The sequence below is a fragment of the Ostrinia nubilalis genome, chromosome 28 (genome assembly GCF_963855985.1).
Source record: "Ostrinia nubilalis chromosome 28, ilOstNubi1.1, whole genome shotgun sequence".
Lineage (NCBI taxonomy): Eukaryota > Metazoa > Arthropoda > Insecta > Lepidoptera > Crambidae > Ostrinia > Ostrinia nubilalis.
The window spans coordinates 4,325,539-4,348,962 of NC_087115.1; the positions used below are offsets into that span (position 1 = coordinate 4,325,539).

General features: G+C 38.5%; 1 protein-coding gene and 1 long non-coding RNA gene across 3 annotated transcripts; both read left to right on the forward strand.

Annotated features, from left to right (window-relative positions):
• Window positions 1-8,940: 8,940 nt before the first annotated feature.
• On the forward strand, window positions 8,941-14,292 carry LOC135085550 (uncharacterized). 2 transcript variants are annotated; one of them, XR_010260159.1, is made up of 3 exons: window positions 8,941-9,115; window positions 9,304-9,414; window positions 14,103-14,292. It is a non-coding gene; the product is annotated as an uncharacterized LOC135085550 (long non-coding RNA). The 2 variants fall into 2 exon arrangements; XR_010260158.1 differs by lacking the exon at window positions 14,103-14,292 and having other exon boundaries at window positions 9,304-9,505.
• Window positions 14,293-14,433: 141 nt separating this feature from the next.
• Window positions 14,434-23,174, forward strand: LOC135085549 (zinc finger protein 567-like). Its single transcript, XM_063980328.1, has 7 exons — window positions 14,434-14,864; window positions 15,741-15,952; window positions 16,972-17,076; window positions 19,835-20,041; window positions 20,530-20,641; window positions 21,527-21,628; window positions 22,875-23,174. The coding sequence occupies exons 1-7, from the start codon at window positions 14,460-14,462 to the stop codon at window positions 23,046-23,048; spliced, it is 1,317 nt and encodes a 438-aa protein (XP_063836398.1). The 5' UTR covers window positions 14,434-14,459; the 3' UTR covers window positions 23,049-23,174.
• The last annotated feature ends 250 nt before the right edge of the window (window positions 23,175-23,424 follow it).

Below are 23,424 nucleotides of genomic sequence, written 5' to 3' on the forward strand. Positions count from 1 at the left end.
TCCAAAATACTTACGTAAACACAATCAAAAATATACATGCCCAAAGTAAAGCTTGTGTGAGGCTGGAAACGGGAGATGATTTCCTGATAGAGAGAGGGGTCAGACAAGGTGGCCCACTCTGACCCAAGCTGTTTACGGCAGCACTAGAACAAACAATATAAAAATAATTCGACCGGTCGGTTTCACTTCACCATTTCACATAAAACATTATTATTTTGAAATTAACCCTAATCACACAGTATCTAAATGAAGACATTATTATTATTTTAATTTAAAAACAATCAGATTGAAGATGCTATCATCTGAACACGTAGTAAATATTACACATGTACTAAATAAGTGGCGGCGCCTTAGGATAAAAAAAAATGCATCTACAAATAAAAACCAACCAACCAAGTGCGAGTCGGACTAGCTCACCGAGGGTTCCGTACAATAGTTAGTTTCTAAAATTCAAGTTTTCGAGCAAAAAGCAACAGAAAAACACGTTTTGTATTCCTACCTATCCCACTTAAAAAAATATTTTTTTATTCTGTTTTTTTATATTTGTTGTTATTTGTAGCGACACCAGAAATACATCATCTGTGAAGATTTCATCTATCTACTTATCTATCAAAGTTCATGAGATACAGCCTGATGGCAGACAGAAGGACACTGGAGACTGGAGTCGTCTTAGTAATAGGGTCCCGCTTTTACCCTTTAGGTACGGAACCCTAAAAATATAGGATCAAATCGACACATTAATGACAAAAACCGTCTATTTCCTTTTAACTAACCGATGGTGGCGTATGAAAAAGAGATACCTATAGAAAATTTGCTCAGTACCAACCCAGTCTGTCTGGCACGATTTCAAATGATGTCATTATTTTGTCTCAAAGTTAAAGTTATTCAGACTCGTGGGCTAGTCATCATAATATACTTTTCATCTGTTATTGTTGACAAAAAACAGGACGTGATTTTTAAGGCTCCTCTTCACAATGGGCCATGATGGAAGAGGCCTTTGTATACCTTGTATAATTAATTAAATTACTGCATTTACTGTAAATGTATTGTGAAGAGGAGCCTTAAAAATCAACCCGGAAAGTATCAATGTTGCAGTCAAAACTCATAATCCGTCAAAACCACTTTTGACTGCTAAAGTGGTTTTGATGATTTTTTAAGTAATTTGCACTAATCATAACACCTTTTATGAATTTATTACCGGTTCGCGCTAAGTTTGCCGGTCCGAGGAATGCGCGCCCCATCTCCTAACCGCGATTAAACGCAAATAGTTAGTGATTAAACGCAATTAATGTGTCTTATTTTACGCAAATACACAATTTTTATCAATAATAATAAATTAATAATATTTTAAATATAGTTTGTTAAAGTTATAGACGCTTTGCTTCGAGTGACGTCATATCACCAGCGGCAAACATAAAGAGAACGGATAGTAGACTGATTTGTTGCAGTCAAAAGGTGGATCTTGACCAATTATGAGTTTTGACTGTAACATCAACACCGTATCGCCTTTCTTCGCCGCGTGGCGAGCATGAAGCTAAAGATAAAAATGGAGGGCAAACTTGGAACAAAAACTTGAGTCAAATACCTACTTATATCTATCTCGCTCTCTGTGGCCCTACCTCTCTTTTTAGTGTGAACTGTAGTATTGCTATCTTCTTATTTAAATCTCCTTGTAAATTCTTCGAAATAGCCAATTCACTAACCAAATCATAAGTTAAACAAATAAATAATTAATATTTGAAACTAAGATTACCTAGTTAAATAAAAAATCACAAAATTGTCGGCCATTTAGGCTTAATGTGTTGGCGAATTCATCAAATCAGGGAATTACAATTCCAATTCCTGGAGAATCGGTACCATGTGGCAACATCGGCCCAATCCGGCCCATCATGGCGGCTGTTTACTATTTTGTTTATTATGCAGTTAATTTCGTTTGAGATTGTTTACAGGAAATAATCATTGTTTTATCACAAGAAATGGTGCCAAATTTTGTAGTGCGTGGTTGCGGTAGTACGTGGTGTCCTGGAAGTGACATAAGATTCCACGCGTAAGTGTTTATTTCGTGATTTCCGACATTGGATCATTGTAAACATTTTTCACATTTTTTACAGTAATTTCTTCCTAAAACGTTTTACCAGTATTTACACTTATCATTTTTAATGATACCTATGTCAAGAAATAAAGATTTTACATTGAGTTTCATTGAATTTGGGCAAATTTATATTTTTTGTTAATTTAGAAAGAGAGAGTCTGCCCACAGAGAGCGAGATAGTGATACATAGTTTGTGCTTCAAGTAGGTATTCGGAGTGTGGCCTCCATTTTTATCTGTAGCTTCATGGTGGCGAGGCGCCCGCACACCGGAGTATGGGCGACACACGCGAGGAGGAAGGAGAAAGCAACCGAAATGGTGTTCACACTATCCCGCATAGTGTACTTACGCCATTATCATTACGGTGCGGTGCGTGCGTAGCTACCATGCGGGGTATCGTACAAGTGAAGCCCCATAATTATTCAGAACATATTATTTACTATTTTATTATGATAATAAGTAGGTATAGCGTGCCCGAAATTTTGTGGCGTGCCATCAATCACAGATTAGAGAGTATGCCATCAATGGCACGTCTATGATACACCGATACACGGTGTATCGGTTCTTCTATGATTGGTTTCCCATCCCTGACATACAAACAAATGAAAAAAAATAGTGAAAGATCGATAAATTGGATGCCTAGCAGCGCCACCTATTTGTTTCAGCCTCCCTGTCAATTTTCAGGGTTGTGAAAAAAAAAACAATATCGATATGTCGATCAACAAAAAGAAAATGCTTTTTCAAAATGTTTTTGATACTAAAATATTCACAGCTAAACTAACGTAGGATGACAGTATGGCTCTCCATAGACAAGAATAATTACTACATTGTCTCTCTTTTTCTCTTTATAAAAGTGTATAAAATAAACGTATTGAGTAGGTATGACAAAATACCGTGCGCGTTTTTTTTTAATTTTTTATTTTTAAATGTCGCGTGGACGGTCTCTTTTGAGTAAAAAATCTACATAGGCTTCGTGACGCAACGCGCCATTTCAACTCGAATGTATAATAGTACTGTTATTATTTAATTAAGAAAGTTACTAATATTTTCTAAATCTGACAGACAAATAATTGAATTTTTTATCATTTTTAGCCTATTGTAATAATTAAAAATGTGCTGTTACAGTTACTCGATATCGATGAAACTGCCCTAAAGATGCATTGCTGCTTCCCTATCTGTCAAACTATTATGCCAAAATATTATGCGAAAAAAAGCGCGGGAAACGTCGGGCGGTGTAGACGTCTTTCTATGGTTTTATTATTTTTTGTTATAATTAATAATTAAATAGGATCAGTAAAGTAGTGTAGTGTATTTGTTTTAAGTGTATTGTTGTATTTATTTTATAATTTGTGTACTATTTCATCGGGCAACTGGTAAGTTGTTCTTTTCTTAATTGGTCCTATGGACGTCTCTGATGATCCTGGGGGAGGCATCCCCCAGGCTTCTAACTTTGTTACTATCTCGTCTGATAATGTAAACTTGGTAAGCGAAAGCTCTTTTGTGGATACGGACGGTTCTGAATGCAATGTTAACAGTAAACGAAAACGGACTCATGCTCCTCGCAAACTCTGTAAACATTGTAATAAAAAAAGGAGACACCATAATAAACAAGGCGTAATAAATGAAAACGATTGTCAATGCGAAAATTCATCGGACAAGTTACTTTTAAATGCTAAATCAGCTTTGAATTCTACCTTGAATATCAACCCTTCAGTACCAAATTCAGCTAGTGTTTCTGAAGAGAATCCTTTACGACAACCTGTTGGTAGGCAGTCATATCTAGCGTCGGATCTGTCACCATACATAATACACGTGCAAAAAGAGATAACTTCTCCAAATGATAACGCTACTCTACACCCTGTGTCATTTGGCCATTTTTTAAAAAAGAATTCAATCCATAATGTTATCAATGGAAGCCTGAAAAAAATTGGTAGGAATAGATTGTCTATTGCTTTCTCAACTCATGAAGCTGCCAATGCATTTTTGACCAACAAGTTATTAACTCTAAATAAGTACAAAGCTTTCATCCCGGTTACTAATGTTACTCGTATGGGGGTTGTCCGAGGGGTACCCTTAGATTGGTCCGATGAGGAAATTATTGAGAACATGTCTGTTCCAATTGGATGTGGCAGCATTCTGAAAGTAAGGCGTTTAAAAAGGAAGAATGTAAACAATGGTAAATCAGAATTTGTACCAATTGAAACAGTAGTTGTTACCTTTGATGGACAAGTCCTACCCAAAAGAATATTTATGTGCTTCACTTCTTTACCGGTGGAGTTGTACATATTCCCCACCATTCAATGCTTTCAGTGCTGCAGGTATGGTCACATCAAAAGTCAATGTAGGTCGACTCCTCGTTGCTTCAGGTGTGGTCAAAGTCATTCCGGGGATAACTGTTCTGTACATGAAGATGACCTTGTGTGTTGTTTATGTTCTGGTTCGCATTTTGCTACCAGCAAAAAGTGTCCAGAGTTTCTGAGGCAGCGAAATATTAAGGAAAGTATGGCAAAAGAATGTTTGACTTATGCTGAAGCAATGAAATTACACCCTCCGGCTACTAAATCTTATGCTGATGTATTAACTTCTTCTCCACCTCCACCGAGCCCAAATAAAAGGAATATTGGATTTAATAAAAACAACATGAGTACCAGTAGTTCATACCAAAAGACCATATTTTTAAAACCAAAAGATCCCCCCAAATTTAACAAAGGATATGATCGGGCCAGTCATGAGGCCCTGATTAAAGACTTTAATTCTCCATTTTCCCCATCCCAAAGTATTCTTGTAAATGATAGTAAAAATGATTCTTTGTCCGATATGTCAATTAAAGAACTGCTTATTACTCTTCTTCATTCCCTGTCCCAGTCTAATTATTTATCCTCACCGTCCAACGTTGCCCCTTCTAATAAGAATACCTCTGAAGTAATTAACTGTAATAATGGACCAGTTGTCCATAATACAGTGGAACTGTCGTAGTATTACTAACAAGAAAAGCGATTTACTGTTTTTAATTAATAAGTTTAAGTCTTCTATATTTGCTCTTCAGGAGACGTGGCTTCGGCCGGACTCCTTATTTAAAGTCTCTGGATTCTCTACAGTTAGAGAAGACCGAGCTGATAATTATGGTGGCGTAGCACTACTCATACATGACTCTCTCTCTTTTTCTAATATACAAATCCCTCATCATAATGCTGATTTCTCTATTGTAGCTGTTAGTATAAATAATATTACTTATGTATCTATATATATCCCTCACCCATCATCCTTAATTTATGATGAAGTAGATAATTTAATACATAGTTTTCCTAAACCCATAATTATACTTGGTGATTTTAATGCTCAGCACCAGGCATGGGGGAGTTCTAATTCAAACTATTATGGCAGTAGGATTTTAGATTTAATTGACTCCGAAAATTTATGTATACTTAACTCTGGCCTCCCAACACGTAGAACTCCACCTCATGAGGGTGTGAGTGCCCCAGATATTTCTATTTGTTCACCTAGTTTAGCATCATCTTTGACTTGGACTACACTTACTTCTTCTTATGGTAGCGATCATTTCCCCATATTCATAACGTTTCCATCTGTACCTAACAAATCTGTTTTTAGGCGCCCTCCCCGTATGAAATTTAAGTTAGGCAATGTTAACTGGCAATTATATAAGGAGAAAGTTGAGCGAAGCATTGCTTCCCTCCCTGTAGTAGGGGAGAGGAACCAGTCGATGTGTGCTGAGGCACTGGCCACCCTTCTGTTGGAGACTGCAGAGGAGGTGTTTCCAATGAAAGGCCATCACTCCAGTAAAATCCCTTCTCCCCCATGGTGGGATAGTGATTGCACAGCTGCCATTAAACAAAGAAAAGAGGCTGAGAAAAGATATAGTGAGAACACTACAGATGAGAACTATAACTTACTGTCTGAAGCCATAACCAGTACTCGTAAATTGTTAAAACGTAAAAAGTGGGAAGGTTGGCGAAATTTCTGTTCTTCGATCTCTCCTAATACTCCTCCTTCAATGGTATGGACAAATATAAGAAGATTCAGAGCTGCTTTCAAAAATTCCACTTCTTCTCATCTCCCAGAACCTGTAGTAGAAAACTTTTTAGATAAGTTGGCCCCTCCTTCTGCACCTTTATATAACATAGTTCCTGTTACCTCACCCTCATCTTTTAGAACTGGTCTTTCAGCCCCATTTGATCTTGACGAACTAAAAGGTATTCTTTCATCTGTAAAAGATTCGTCTCCCGGTAGTGATGGCATTCCGTATTCTTTTCTCTCTCACTTAAGCGATACCAGTCTGTTATACTACTTAACCCTTATTAATTCTATAATGATCAATGGCTTTGTTCCTCCATCCTGGAAGTCCCAAGACATTATTCCAATCCTGAAGCCTAATAAACCCTCAGATGATGCCGCCTCATATAGACCTATTGCTCTCTCATCAGTTCTTATTAAAGTAGCAGAACACTTGATTAAAAATAGGCTGGAATGGTTTATTGAGAGCAAAGGGTTATTAAGCGATACTCAATATGGGTTCAGAAAAGGCAGGAGTACCTCTGACAGTTTGGGAATTTTCACCTGTGATATCCGCTTAGCATTTTCTATGAATAAATCTCTACTTGCAGCATTTTTAGACATAACAGCAGCTTATGATAATGTGTTATTACCTATTCTTAAAAATAAACTTGTTTTGCTTAATGTTCCTATAATATTAGTAAATTTCATTATGAATATATTATCTGAGCGATTCATTAACGTTTCAAGTGGCGAATCGACAAGAACTAGATCAATCTGGCGAGGCTTACCTCAAGGATCTGTTTTAAGTCCTTTATTATTTAATATTTACTCATATGATTTAGAATCATCTTTACATAACAAAGTTAATATTTTACAGTATGCAGACGATCTTGTTATGTATATTACTGGTTCAAACATTCAAAATTTGTGTGAGTCTTTGTCTACCACTCTAAACGTTTTAAAGACATGGCTAGATAAAAATGGCTTAAGTCTGTCAGTAAATAAGAGTTCAATAGTTCTATTCTCCAGGATGCGATGTCCACCGCCTATTTCTGTGTATTATGATAATTCGGCTATACCTGTTCATAATGAGGCTAAGTTTCTAGGTTTAATTCTTGATTCTAAGTTAACCGGTTTACCTCATTTGTACTATATACTAGCTAGGTGTGAAAAGCTTTTGAATATCTTAAGATGCTTATCGGGAGTTTGGTGGGGTGCACATCCTTATAGTCTGAAACTTGTGTATAACGCTATTATTCGAAGTGTTCTAGATTATGGGTCTTTCTTTTTGGAACCTTGTAGCATTGTGGGTTTGCGCAAACTTGACACTGTCCAATCTAAAGCCCTACGTATTGTCACTGGTGCAATGCGGTCTAGTCCTAATAATGCAGTCCAAATTGAATGTGTTGAGCCTCCCCTTGGTCTTCGAAGGCAATTTTTAAGTGATAAATATCTATTTCGTGTATTTCAATTTCTTAATCATCCTCTCTATTCTAAGTTGCAAGATTTGTCGGAATATGTAGACTCTGTACCTTATTGGACTCATAAAACTCCACCGTGCCTTGTCATAAGTTTTCGTAAATATATTTCTTTACAAGCTCCTAGCCATAGATCTGCATACATGCCTCTGTTCTGCTCCAATTATGAATCCTTAATTCTCTCCCCTGACATTTATTTCGACTTGGATATTCCAAAATATGGTAGTTCTGCATTCCCTACTTTTAACCTTGTTTTAGAATCTAATGGCTGGCATGATTGGCACCATATTTATTGTGACGCTTCGAAACATTCACCTGATGGTAACGTGGGCGTAGGTGTTTTTCATTATCAGTACAAAATAAATCAAAAAAAGATGTTCCCTCCTGAGACGTCAGTATTTACGGGTGAATGCTTTGGTTTATTCAAATCGCTAGAATATATATTACTAATGAAACTTAAAAAGTCCATAATTTTTTCAGACTCAAAAAGTGCATTACAAGCTTTGGCTAAATTCCCTTTGAAAGCTAATATTAATTTTCCAATAATTATTGATAGTAGAATATTACTTAACAAGTGCCGACTGAATGGTTTCCAGGTAATTTTTGCCTGGATCCCCTCTCACAGTAATATTCCCGGTAACGAAATAGCAGATAAAATGGCAAATGAAGCAGTGCAGTGTGGAGATATATTCCCATATAAAAACTTCTCTCATGATTTAGCTACCCTTCCTAAATCCTATCTTCGTAAAGCTTGGGAAGGTGAATGGAATAGTAATGACCTGGTTAAAGGAAAGCACTATAAGAGTATACAGCCCAATATCCCGGTTAAACCTTGGTTTTTCAGAACGACGCTCGATAAGACAGCCACCTCTATTCTCATTCGCATGCGGTTAGGGCATACATGTACGCAAGCACATTTAGCTAGACTTAAAATCATTGATAGTAATTTATGCGATTGTGGCTCTGAAGTAGGTGATATTAATCACATCCTGTTTTCCTGTCCGAAGTATGATCGCTCTCTTTTTATGTCCTCTTTGTTAACCCTCCGTGTCCCTTTTCCCACTTGTATTAATACCCTTTTATGCACAAACGATCAAGATATTTATAAATGTATCTCCTTATACCTATCTAAAAATTATATAAAGGTTTAGTTTTTGTACTTTATTATAATATGTTTTGTATTATATTTTTAATATCTTATTACATCTACCTACCTACCTATATTGATCCTATCCTTTTAAATTTCCGAAATTCCGATATTTCCTACATTTTCGTTTCCCTACCTTTGTCGTGGCAAATGCACAAGCCGTGCGAGCCAACAAAAAAAAAAAAAAAAAAAAAAAAAAAAAAAAAAAATATTATGCCAATCAGCCTGATTTGTATTGATGAAAGAAATTTATTTTAAAGCAGCAAATCTTTACATTAAAACATTGAATGGAAGTATTTTATTGCCAAGCATGTCTGAGCAAAGATCGTCGGATGTTCCCTCAGGAAAAAATCAAGGATTTGTTGGAAGACATCCATATTTTAGAGGTTAGTAGAGTGTAAACAAAACAAACTAAATATTATTTACATGTATGGCCTTATAACCTTGAATGTAAAGAAAGGAAGGTTTCCCCAACTGTTTTATGAAATATAATAATGTATTGGCCACATTCAGCCAGTATTACAGATAAAGAATACTATTAAAAAGCTTTTTTTATATTATTAATTTGTTACAGATAATGTATGATAAAAATGGCGTCATCTGTTGGGAGTGTTACCAAATAATACTAAAGTTCTCCAGATTCAAATTGCAAGTCTGCCAAGCCCAGAAAACCATGCACTTTTTGGTGAGTCTTCTGAGGTTGTACAACCTACAGCTGTAAATAATTTAGTTTTATAAAAATTTACAATTATTGTGAATAAATGATTGTATAAAAACTTTTTTATTAATCATCTACCTATCAAATTTCACTCCAGTTTCTTGCTATCTAAGCCTAGGGGCAGACCACCGATTTTTAGTTGACCGATAGTTGGGTCGGGCTGTTAATCAGTATGGGGATGTATGAAAATGCGCACATTACACCAATTTGCTATCGGTGATTCTTCATACAAATTAAAATCATATTGGCTAACTAAAAGTCGGTGGTCTGCCTAGGCTAAGGGCCCTTTCCTATCCAATCCAGTTTTGCACGATCCTGCATTTTGTACTTGTGTGTTCACACAATAGTATACTGCTTTTTGCAATGAATAGGAAGCTGTTAGTGGGAACACATCTATTATTGTGGCCTTCCTCACTAAGGGGCCACAGCATATGCTGAGTGGGGTCCCATTGTGATGGGCATCGCTGTGCGACAGGGTGGCACTGCTCAGTTTCCTTTCTCTTCCATTGTGTTTTATGTGTCACCTCTGTCTTATTTGCTTTTTTTTATTTACTTCTTTTGTCTTTTGTGATGTCCATGGCAATAAATCTTATAAAATTGGAATTAAACTGTATCCTGTTTTACTGGTCCAGTTTAAAGACAAAACTGAACAGCAAATAAGAAAAGATCAAAAATTGCGGTCACTGCAATTTGCTAGTATTATAATAAAAGCTTTGTTTGTTTTTTTTCTGAATACAGAAAGAAAAATAATATAAAACATAAATACATACTTAACTGGATCCTGCAAAAAACTGGATGTTCTCATGGGAAAGAGCCCAAAGTTTGTAGCTGTCATAAAATTAATTCTATATTCGAATAGGCACTGGGAAGAGTGAAAGAGCACTTTTACGCGTTCCATTAACCCTACCACTGCTTCGGGAAAATAAATGGGCCAGTGCTGAGTTTTTTCTAATGTTACACAGTGGCGGACTAACAGGGGGGCGGAAGGGGCCTCCGGTTTTGGGGGCCCCAAATGCCTCCGCGTTCTCCTGATCAAATCTATACTAATATTATAAATGCGAAAGTAACTCTGTCTGTCTGTCTTTCACGCCTAAACCACTGAACCGATTTTGATGAAAGGCATAGAGATAGTTTGAGTCCCGGGAAAGGACATCCTTCTCATTACCTACAGGCTAGCTTAGATGCAAATTAATATTATTTAAAACAAAAAATATGTTTATACTAAAGCCTGTTCCGTGAGCACGTAGAATTTTGTCCAATGACCCCTAGCTACCCATCCTTATCGCTCGCGCGTAATTATATTGCTGTCGCGACTGTGAGACTGGCACCCGCAGTGAGTGTGCGAGACTAGCTTTCCGCCCGCTACTTCGCCCGCGTGGAATTTTGTCTGTCGCAGAAAAACTTTATCGCGCGCGTTTCTGTTTCAAAAACCGGGATAAAAACTATCCTATGTCCTTTCCCGGGACTCAAACTATCTCTATGCCAAATTTCATCAATATCGGTTCAGTGGTTTAGGCGTGAAAGCAAGACAGACAGAGTTACTTTCGCATTTATAATATTAGTAGGTATATAGAAGTATAGATGAATTTTGTCAATTGATTTTTAATAGAATAGAATTGCTTTTATTTGCTAAATCTTGGTCATTACAGATATTAAAGGTGTAGGGCAGCGTTGCCAGTTTTTTTTTTTCGCCAAGTCGGGACTTTGGTACTTTTTGAGTGAAAATAGCGGGATTCTTCTGTCAGAAGCGGGACATAGTAAAAAAACGTATATAATCAAAGGTTTTCAAATATTTATCTTTTTATTTGACTTAAAATTACGTTTACGTGACAATAGATAGCAAAAGTAGCTATAGGAAATGTATTTTAACAAAAAAATAATATTTTAAATCAGATTATCGTTAAATTCGTCTTTAGAATACTAAAAGACAAAAAAATCGAAATAAAAAAAATAATTCTTTAGAATAATATGGCGTTTCAAACAATAGTCTGGTGAAGTGACGGTCTCTCTCCGAAAAGCGGGACCGAGCCTGTCCCGCGCGGGACATTTAAATTTGATTTAAAAATCAGGACGTCCCGCCAAAATCGGGACGTCTGGCAACGCTGGTGTAGGGCCTAACTCAGTCAGTGTGAGGTATGCGAGCGGATACTGGAGGTGTGACACTGACATAAATTATGACGTGACAGTGCATAAAATGGCAATGCCAGATTTTGTATGGAAGGTGGCGTCTTTTTTTTTCGCGCGGCCATCGACCAAACCTTATTTTTTGATTACAAAATAGTGTAATAAACCAAACTTACTATAACATGACATGTAGGTATACCTCTAAACTCAGTCCGAACTGAGTTACGAGCATTAGAAGTTTGATGATTTTACATACTAGATTTACTTTCTGCGCGCAAGTTTTGTAAGAAATTGCAACAAAATAGTGACATTGTATGTGTAAACAAACAATACCATCCATTATAGGCTCCAGCCATCAGCGTGGAGCAGAATCAGCGCAATAAAAAAGACGTCGCTATTTTGTTGCAATTTCTTACAAAACTTGCTTACGTTTGGTCCCTCCCGCGCGAAAAAAAAGACGCCAATTTCCGGCATTGTCTTTTGAAGCATATCTGAAGTTTTGCAGACGTGTCTCCCATATCTCAGGCAGTGACTCGTTAAGCTAGTCTATAGTTAGGACGTTTTATTCACTTTCTTGTCATACTGAATAAGAGATTCGTGGGTTCGATTCCCACCTAGGCTGCTAAACTGTCACGCACGAATGTTACGTTGACAAGGGGCAGGGCCCCGATTACGCTAATTTGTAACGCATTTCATCTCTAGTCCACAGTCCAGTCACGCTCCAATTTCATTCCAGCTGAAGTGCAATTCGGTATTGCGGTAAAGTTCACGCTCAAACCTTTGTTCGTGCATAAAATATATTATCTTTTGTTTTGTAAAGACAAAACAAAGGACACTTTCCATTAAAAATTTCGAACACCTTATGTTTCAAACTAAAATTGATAAAACGCAGCAAATGTTCGTGATGCGTTTGAGAAAAAAATTCCCTCTGTCAGCTTTTACGCAAAGGCGCAGTCGCGCGCGCGCTCCGTTTACGTTACAACTTTGCTTTGTTCGAACAGCTGAATTTCGTTCGTGTTCCAGTCGCGTTGCAGTAAATTTTCGAGGCTCTGATCTGCATCCAAGTGCTTCTCGCTTCCTTCACCAGATCGTCGGTGCACCGAGTGACCTGCCCACAACGTTTTGCGGTCCGTGATCGCCACTCTGTAGTGCTGGCCGATTAGAGATCCGAGTAACACGGGTTCGAATCCCGTCGTCCACTTTTTAATTTGTATACAAATTACTAATAATCTATTTTTTAAATTTCTATACCTTATAGCGGCCGCCCGCGACTTCGTACGCGTGGATCCTGTTTTACCCCCTTTTCCCGAATTTTCTTTGCTATAAACCTCACGGAGCCCGAGACCTTTCCAACGAATGCAAAACCGTGGAAATCGGTTCGTGCGTTCTGGAGTTATAGCGTCAGGGAGGAAAACCCGACTTATTTTTATTAGTAGATAAACGCTACACGCAACCAGCAGCGTGATGACCAGGCCACAGAATAGAGACCAGAGGCAGAGGGCTTAGTGTGAGTTTACAACAAACGCCCTCACTAGTGAGCTAGTTAAATATCATCAATCATCATCAACAGCCCTTTACAGTCCACTGCTGGACTATGAGCCTCCTCCACTATAGTAGACGGTTTTGCCATAATCCCCACGCTTGGCAGGCGGGTTGGAGATCGCAGTTTAAAAGATTTATGTTTGTCAGAGAGCGCTGCTGCCCGTTCTCTGTTTGATGTGTAATCCCTAAGTCGCCTCTTACGACACCCGCGGGAAGAGTAGGGGTTGGTGACAAATGTATTCTACTCTGCCGTCACCACACGGCCGATGAAAATATTAGTTCTTGAAAATTTCCGCTAGGGGCGCTGTACAATCCGCCATACATTTAATGTCATTTTTTACGCGCTCACTAGTGACGACGTTTGATGTAAACTCACAATCCGCATTACAGGAAAAAAGCACATAAGACTCCCCAGACTAAGTACCTACAGACTTTCCGTCGGCCGATAGTTGGGCCCGACTCTAATTTGTATGAAGAATCGGCCGATGCCAATCATCATCATCATTTCAGCCATAGGACGTCCACTGCTGAACATAGGCCTTCCCCAATGATTTCCACTATTGCGGTTGGTAGCGGCCTGCATCCAGCGCCTTCCTGCTTCCTTTATGAGGTCGACGGTCCGCCTTGTGGCGCCACCTTTCCAGTACGTGACCTCCAGAACCGTGCTGCTCCGTCAGCCGTCAGTGCGGCGTTCTTCACTTTCATACATGTCCATACTGATAAACAGCCGGACCCAACTAAAGCCTGGTCTCTGAGCACTAATCACACTCACACAATCACTAATTATGTTGCTGTCGCGCTCGCACACTCACTGCGGGCGCGCGTCGCACAGTCGCGACAGCAATATAAATACGCGCGAGCGATAAGGATGGGTAGCTTAGGGTCATTGGACAAAATTCTACGTGCTCACGGACCAGGCTTTATCAGCCGACAAAAAATCTGTCGTCTAAAAATGAAGTCAACCTTATTTTAAATCGTCAACGTTTCAGACAGAGGAATCAAGATGTTATAGCAACCTTTCAGTAGTTAAAAAGAAAGGATATGACTTCAAATTCGTGTATCACTCCGATCCTCTCACGTCCGACATCGAAATCAAATCTGACATCAAACTGGAGTTGTCTGACATCCGCGTCAATGACTGTAAAACGGATGCCATGAAGCAGTTAATGAGCGTTAAGAAATCAGTGGGTCTAGACAAAGTGCAAATTATAATCGCAAACCAGTCGAAAAGTGGTCGAAAAGCCCCTTTTTTGTATAGAGTTTTGATGGATTCGATTTTCGATTCGATCAAAAAGTGCGTTTTGTCTAGGGGGGCAGATTTAAACGATGGGTCTTCAGAAATTGATATGTACGAAGGCAAAGCAAATGATGATATAAATAATGATACTGAGTCAATAAATGATGATAACGATGAAATTAATGATGTTCCAAATAACGAAGCTAAAATTAGCGACAATCCAACAGTTTATGCTGATATATTAGAGCCTAAACTTACAATAAAAAAAGAGAGACATAAAAGTGTAAAATCGAAAGGAATGAAAAGAAAAGCTGTCAAAGTTGAATTAAATGAAGAAGAATTGAATGAAAAGTTCGCTGTAGTTGTGTACACTGAAGAAGAAATGCAAAAGCTTAGAGAAGAGAAAAGAAGTCATCCCAATTTTAAGAAGATACCATATAAATGCGAGAGCTGTGTTCTTGGGTTCACGAAGAAAGAGAACTTAGATGTACATTTGGAGAAGAATCATAATCAAGTAAGCATTACTTTTAATATAGTCTGGTCTGCGAGCACGTAGAATTTTGGCCAATGACCCCAAGCTACCCATCCTCGCACACTCGCTGCGGGCGCCCGTCGCACAGTCGCGACAGCAATATAATTATGCGCGAGCGATAAGGATGGGTAGCTTGGGATCATTGAACAAAATTCTACGTGCTCAGAGACCGGGCTTTAGACACCGCCAATCAATTGACGTACTTTTTAAAACTGTCAAATTGAGACTCCCACAGATTTTGTATGGCAATACAAGCAAATGACGTCACTATTTTGTCAACTCAATTACTACTTTTTTCAATAACAATGCGAGTAAAGCGACCGAAAAATATTAATTTACAGTAAATTTAAAATTAATACAGTTTTTAAGATCAGAACGCCACAGGACGTCCACTGCTGAACATAGGCCTCCACAATGAATTCCATATTCGCCCGGTTGGTAACGGAGGGATGTTTCCTGGATAAAAAAGCAAGATTCAATTAGTCCGTCAGTTAACTTATCAAAAAATACTCGATGCGTATTTTTAATTTTTTCAAACTATTGAAAATTGAAAGAGATAAAGCGCGCCAAATTCTAATAGAGGCGCGTGACGTCAAGGCGTGCTTAAAAGCGTAGCACTTTGTGACGTCACGCGGTACTTTAACGCACCATAACTTCTTAATTACTTGTTTGATTGACAAATAAAAATATGACCAGTATTTTTTGATAATGTACCTAATTGTTGACGGACTTAGTTTTTTTTAGGAAACTAAAGCCCGGTCCGTGAGCATAAGGATGGGTAGCTTGGGGTCATTGGACAAAATTTTACGTGCTCACGGACCAGACTATAGCCTAAATTATTTCTCATTACTTTTCCAGAGTAACCTATACACCTGTGCCGTGTGTCTCTCGCGGTACTCGAACAAGGGACCTCTCTCTCGACATATCAGGTCTCACTATGCGCGATACAAGTGTACCTTCTGCGCTTACGAGACGCGCGAGGGTTGGGCCGCGTCGCGTCACTGTCGCGTCACGCACGCGTCAGATGCTACAGGGCGGTTACACTGCCCGCACTGTGGCAAGGAAACCAGGTAGGCAGATAGTCTCTAAGTAACTAACACCCGTATTCACAAACATTACTATGAGGTCTCACAGTGCGCGTGGACGCACAGGGTCACACGATCACTAATCAATCACAGAGCTCTATTCAATGTTGTGCGTTCGATTATCTGCTTCTTAAGTGACAGAAGCAAGTATGTATTACTATGAGGTTTCACAGTGCGCGTGGACGCACATGGTCCCACAAACCTATTCATTGACAATACTTGAGTGGCGGAGTGACACACACGAACCACAGAGTTCTATTCAACGTTGTGCGTTCGACTTCGCATACCCTTGCTGACTTAAGCAAGCTTCGTTTGTGAATACGGGTGTATGTTAGATGCTGTCTTTAATGAGACTCGAACGTGAGACCTTTCGCTTACGTTGACTGCTGATAGATGGACAGCTAGGTTAGGTAAAAATTACTGACTCTAACAAGATTCGAATTTGCGATCTTGCGCTATTACCTACTTATTGATCCGTCATTCAAATTCTTTTTTCTTTTCTTTTCTTTTCTTTTCTTTTCTTTTCTTTTCTTTTCTTTTCTTTTCTTTTCTTTTATTTTCTTTTCTTTTCTTTTCTTTTCTTCCTTTCCTTTCTTTTCTTTTCTTTTCTTTTCTTTTCTTTTCTTTTCTGTCGTTTTTCTTTTGTATGCTTAACTCAGTCAGTGCCAGCGAGACTTCATAATAATAAAATATGTCAATGTCACCCCTCCCGTGCCACTCCCATATCTCAGGCACTTAGAGTTATGCACTATTTCTAAAGCCCGGTCCGTGAGCACGTAGAATTTTGTCCAATGACCCCTAGCTAACCAACCTTATCGCTCGCGCGTAATTATATTGCTGTCGCGACTGTGCGACGGGCACCCGCAGTGAGTGTGCGAGCGCAATAGCAACATAATAACGCGCGAGCGATAAGGATGGGTAGCTTGGGGTCATTGGACAAAATTCTACGTGCTCAGAGACCGGGCTTTAGTCCTATAACTTATTTATTATGATATTTATTACAGCACTAAAGAAGAACTATCCGAGCACATAAGAACGCAACACGTGTTGTATTGCAATGAGTGCGGCGAAAAATTCAAAGGAAAACACACTCTAAGGACTCACATGTCGTAAGTATTGCAACATAATATTGTTTGATATGATACTTGAATAAGGCTCATCGACTTTTTTGGCCGATAGTTGGGCCCGCAGATCACAGAAACTAAAGGGAAATATGACAAGGGGGCGGGGCCGGTGTCGCAGCAATATGCCCAAAAACAGAACACATTGCTCGCGACAGCAATGATGACAGCAGCGACGTCATAATGTAAATAGTTAACATTGCTTGCGTAGTACTAAATATTATTCGAACGTTGAGTACCTACTGATACCGCAGTGGATTTGAGTGGATAATGAGCACATAATTTTGATTACTTTGTGTGTGTGAATTTCTAATGCGACACTGAGTTTTCGAACTCAGCGCATTAGATGGCATCTCTCTACATCTCTATGGTTGGGCCCGATTTTAATTTGCCAATACCAAATCGGTGTAATGTGCGCACTTCCATACATGCCCGTTAGGGTGGAGCGAAAAATTTTTTTTTACATTTGCGTTTGTGAATACCTCTTAAAAGTTGCATCTTGTTGCAACGGTTACGAGAAAAATAAATAAAAAAATATTGCCACCATTTTTTAGCTCTCTACTGGCTTTTGAATATTTCATAAAAATGAAAAAATAGGACTTTATTGCAAAAATCATAAATTACCTTAGAATAGGTTTTATTTCATAAATAATATATTTTTGTAACTTTAAATATAATATACATCGTAAAAAATATTTGTAAATCATTATAAGCTTGTCATAAACTTAAAACAATACATTATTAAAAGCGCCGATTGTAAGCAAAACTCACAGTCAGCGCGTAACTTTGCAACTTGAACTGTTGACATCAGAATTAGTCCAGTTACCTATTTTCTTCTTTCTATCTTTGTCTTATGTCTTTATCTTTAGTTGACTGATATGAATCAAGTAGATAGTTCGTAATTGCGTTGTCTAATTTTATTCATCCAAAGTCAAAATAAAATCGAAATTAATCACTCGAAGGGACCTATTTTAGGATTTCCTTATTTGTTTTGTACCTTAATCAGTGTTACCACTCACACCTGTTTTTTTTATAAATTAGATAGAGTGATTCAAGAGGAAGATTTTTAAGTATAATACATTACGTTGTACCTACCTATGCGAAGCAGGGGCGAGTCGCTAATCGGAAATAATAAAAAAAGGTAAACAGCCCGTTGTATTTCTCAAATTTTAGTCGAAACTAATTGGAAAACTTCATAGCCTGTTGTTATGTTACGATACAACGAATAAAACAATTGTTAAAGTGTTGTTCTAATAAGTATTCACATTTCATTCGCTTTCCATAACCAAAACAATCAGATTACTTCAACGCTAAACTACAGCAATGTAAAAAATGCATACAAGAACTATTAGATAGTTTTCTTATAAATCTAGTAATTTGAGCACTTGTAATTGTCCAAAAGATGAGAAATAACATTATTAGAAAGAGCATTTTCACTAGATCAGAAAAATTTAGAAAAATAGCAACAGGAAGTTTAAATCAGATCAAGCAAAGCAAGACTGAAATTGATTACATTATTAAAGTCTTTGTAATCAAATGTTAAGAAAATTACTATAATTAATTAAACAAGTTATTCAAAGAGTCACGTTTTTTGCACACCCTAAGCATCTTTTGTTAGCTTTGATGTACTATGAAAAACAATTATGTATATCAGAGAGCTTGAGACAAATAATGGCAACAAGAAAAGACAACAAAGTACCAGGTGTATTCTAAAGCATTCAAAAATCGGAAGTTAACCTTTCATTGATATGAATTAATTTTAAAATAGTGAATGTTTCTAAAGCAAAAGATGGATTTGGAAACAACTGAACTAGCAATATAATGGCATCTTTCAATACCAATTGAATTGCAATGTTCTAAATAAAAATTAAGAAAAATCTAAATTTTGTGATTTTTCCATATATTTTTTAATTATTTCTAATAGTCTTTTTTCGAATAAAACTTTTTAATTCACAAATTTTATTTTTTATTTACAAAACACATTTAAATTAATTCTATTTTCATTGTTCTGTTTAATAATAGGCAGATTTTAGAAAATTGCCATACAATAAAAAATAATTAAATTAAAACGACGGTAGAGGGCTAAAAAATTCATTTTAAAAATAAAATAAATATATCATTGTTATTATCTTGCTCTCATGCAACTTTTAGCAGGTATTCAAGTTCGTTTACGTAACTTTTTTTTTTAACCATACAATGACGCTCCACCCTAATGCCCGTACTGATTAACAGCCCGACCCAACTATCGGCCAACTAAAGTCGGTGGTCTGCGCTTAGGTTATGTTATGCCCTGTATAATACCCATCTATCTATCTATTTATATAAAAATGAATTGATGTTCGTTAGTCTGATTAAAACTCGAGAACGGCTGGGCCGATTGAGCTGATTTTGGTTTTAAAATATTTGTCGTAGGGGTAGGTCTAAACGGTGAACAAATACGCGCGCGATATTGTTTTTCTGTGACAGACAAAATTCCACGCGGGCGAAGCCGTGGGCGGAAAGCTAAAGTCTGGTCCGTGAGCACGTAGAATTTTGTCCAATGACCCCAAGCTACCCATCCTTATCGCTCGCGCGTAATTATGTTGCTATCGCGCTCGCACACTCACTGCGGGTGCCAGTCTCACAGTCGCGACAGCAATATAATTACGCGCGAGCGATAAGGATGGGTAGCTAGGGGTCATTGGACAAAATTCTACGTGCTCACGGACCGGGCTTTAGTAAGAAATATATTTTGTTTAATTCACAGTCGAATCCACGGCGTCAAAAGAGAGTTCGTCTGCGACATATGCAACAAACCTTTTAAAACGAAGACTCGACTGGAATCCCATATGGTGACACATAATTCTGCCCTCGCCAAGAAACTGGCCTTCTGTGTGACGTGCCAAGTTCAGTATAAGAATATATACGTGTACAGAAACCATTTGAAGAATAGCGCCAACCACTCCGAGAGAGCGTGAGTATTACCAGCAGGGATGTTATGTATCCGTGACTGTAACCGAAACTATCCCGGATATCCGAAATGAAAAAATATGAGTAATTTATAAATTTTAGTTTTTAAGTAATTTTAAGTTTTCTTGTAAATGTATTATAAAATTGTTTATGACCTTAAAAAAATATTTATTTAAAAAAATATCCGAAACCGAAACCGATTCAAAAGTTTCGGATCCGAAATAAAAAAATATCCGAAACCTATACCGATTCAAAAGTTTCGGATGAAGGCGGAGTCTATATTTTTTTATGTGTGGTGCACAAATAAGACAGTCATCAACATCATTTTAGCCACAGGGCCCACAGGACGTCCACTGCTGAACATAGGCCTCCCCCAATGATTTCCATATCGCGCGGTTGGTAGCGGCCTGCATCCAGCGCCTCCCTGCTATATGAGGTCGTCGGTCCACCTTGTGTGTACGAATAAGTGTTTAATTATTTTTTTTGTCTAAGGTACCCGTGTCCGGAGTGCAAAAAGAAATTTGTGTCAAACGTGTACCTGAAGAAACACTACAACTTCTACCATCTGCAGAAATCACAATTCAACTGTGATATTTGTAATAAGGTAAGCGTAATAGACATGTTGACACCACCAATCAATTGACGTACTTTTTAAAACTGTCAAAACGAAACTCTCCCATAGATTTTGTATGGCACTACAGGCAAGTGACGTCACTATTTTGTCAACTCAATTAAACTACTTTTTTCAATTACATTGCGACCAAAAATCGTAATTTACATGTATGTAATTTAAAATTAATTAAGTTTTTAAGACCAGAATGAAGTGTCTTTTTAGAAAAGTTGTGATTTAGAATTATTGGGGAATGGTGTCAAATTGTCTATTCAAGCTCGTATACAAGTAACGGGAGGACCGGGCCCCCAGAATGGTCTGGGGCCGGTTATGACGTCGCTGCTGTCATCATTGCTGTCGCGAGCAATGTGTTCTGTTTTTGGGCATATTGCTGCGACACCGGCCCCGCCCCCTTGTCACATCTCCCTTTCTGTGATCTGTGCAAACACCTTTGGTCTGGTAAATTAGAGAGGGTTGTGCTCCTGAATTGGATACTAAGACTATAGTTGTTGCAATGAGGGTTTTCGCGATTGAAAAATCCGCCAGATGGCAATACGTAGACGCGAGGTCCAAATGCTGCATGATTGGTGGATTTTGACATATCTGTCAATGTCATGTCAAAAATAACCAATCATGCAGCATTTGGACCTCACGTCTACGTATTGCCGTCTGGCGGATTTTTCAATCGCGAAAACCCTCATTCACGAAGGCGAGTGAGCTTTACATGTATGGTGGCTCGCTACTGTTCGTTTTCAAAAGTTTGGTACACATTACTCTATACTCTATCGTTATATGCATATACACGTACACACAAGAAAGCTCACTCGCCTTCGTGAGTTGCAAGAACTATACCAGATGATGATGATGAAGATGTTTCAGCTGTTCATATCTGACTGGCGCTTGAAGAATCATAAACAAAAACATCATGGCCTCAGTCGACCCAGGGACCACACTTGCAATATCTGCGGGAAGAAATTCTTTGTAAGTATCACCACAGAATAATAATGTGGTAGGCACACATTCACATGCTGCTTTTATGCTGCTTTTACACTATGCGGAAATTAGCCGAGTCAAGTCAAAAAAACAGAGGAGTGGGGATGAAATTCATTCATAATTCGTATAGTTCCAAAATACTGAACTGTCCTATCCATGACATTGACAGTGGGGCGCCACCGTCAATACCGGATCGCTGGTTCCGATTTTTGCCATGTTGGAAACCATATAGTTGAACTATGGTAGCGCCCCCCTGTCACTGAGTTTGGTGGGACAGTTCAGCGTGGGTCATCTATATCACTGGTATCACCACAGATTAAAATGTGGTGGACACACATTCACAGATGGTGCACGTCATAATATGTAAGGGTGGAAAAAAATTAAAAAAATGATACCGCGAACTAATGCAGCACAGCGTCATCTATTATCCAAATTAGTAAACATATGTTTTACTTAATTTTCTTGCTTGGCTTAGAGTAGGCGCACACCGTTGATTTTCCGTCGGCCGGTAGTTTAGTGGGGCAGTTGATCAGTATGGGCATGTATGGGCATGTATGGGAGTGCGCACACTACGCCGATTCGATTTGGCCGATTCTTCATACAATTTTAAAATCGGGCACAACTATCGGCCAACTAAAAATCAACGGTGTGCGCATAGGCTTAGTGTCGACGCAAATGGGCCACCGACCACAGCCACCGGTGGCTGTCGCGCGCTACCGCCACATATCTAAGAGTGTCAGAAGCGAGCGACAGCCACCGGTGTCAGGAAGCCGCCACATTTTATGTGGCGAGTCGCGGACACTACTGTGTCACATTACTGTGTCCTACACAAAATATATTAAAAAGTGTGTTAAATCACCGTCGGTGGCTGTGGTTGGTGGCCCATATGCGCCGAGCCTTATATTATACACCCATACTTTTTTTATTTGATTTTGCTCATAATGCTCATAAAAATGTCGTGTTCAGCCGTCATTATCTACTTTGTCAAAACGCAAGGTTCAAAATCGTCTATAGTTCCAAAATACTGAACTGTCCTATCCATGAAATAAATGGAATAAATAAATTGAAAATTGAAATTGAAATGACATTGACAGCGGGGCGCCACAGTCAATACCGGAGAGCTGATTCCGATTTTTGCCATGTTGGAAACCATATAGTTGAACTATGGTAGCGCCCCCCTGTCATTGAGTTTGATGGGACAGTTCAGAGTGGGTCATCTATATCGTGTCCACAGACGCTGTCGACGCTCCGAGGCCACCAGCTCACGCATTCCCCGCGGCGCTCGTTCCTGTGTGAAGGTTGCGGAGACACGTTCAGACAGCGGCCGGCTCTGTACACTCATGTTCGCCGCGTACATGGAGAGACAAACGGGAAACGGGGAGCGGGACCAACAAATCTGGGGGCGTAAAATGAATTTACGTCAAACGCTTTCGATATCTTTGTTATTTATTTATTACTTTTTGTGTCAATTTTAAACGTTAGCAACATTGTATCATCCTTCAAGTTGAGAAGTGAATCTGAGAATAAAGTAATTTACAAACTTCTGCGTTTCTATTTCAATCCAAAATAAGCCTTCATCAGCGTCTATTTCAAGCTACATCGTTCTAAATTATGAGGTGCCTTATTACAAAAAAGTTAAACACTCAATGAACACTGGTTGAAAATGACGATTTTCATATTTTAATAAATGTCTTCTTCTAATAATGGCGTTATAGTTCCAAAATACTGGACTGTCCTGTCGATGACATTGACAGTGGGGCGCCACCGTCAATACCGGATCGCTG

Excerpts from the sequence above, each read along its gene's own strand:
- LOC135085549 (XM_063980328.1), top strand. The coding sequence starts at position 14,460 with ATGTACGAAGGCAAAGCAAATGATGATATAAATAATGATACTGAGTCA. Across the intron at positions 15,953-16,971 it reads CACTGTGGCAAGGAAACCAG|CACTAAAGAAGAACTATCCG; the intron begins GTAGGCAGATAG and ends TATTTATTACAG. Across the intron at positions 21,629-22,874 it reads TCTGCGGGAAGAAATTCTTT|ACGCTGTCGACGCTCCGAGG; the intron begins GTAAGTATCACC and ends TCGTGTCCACAG.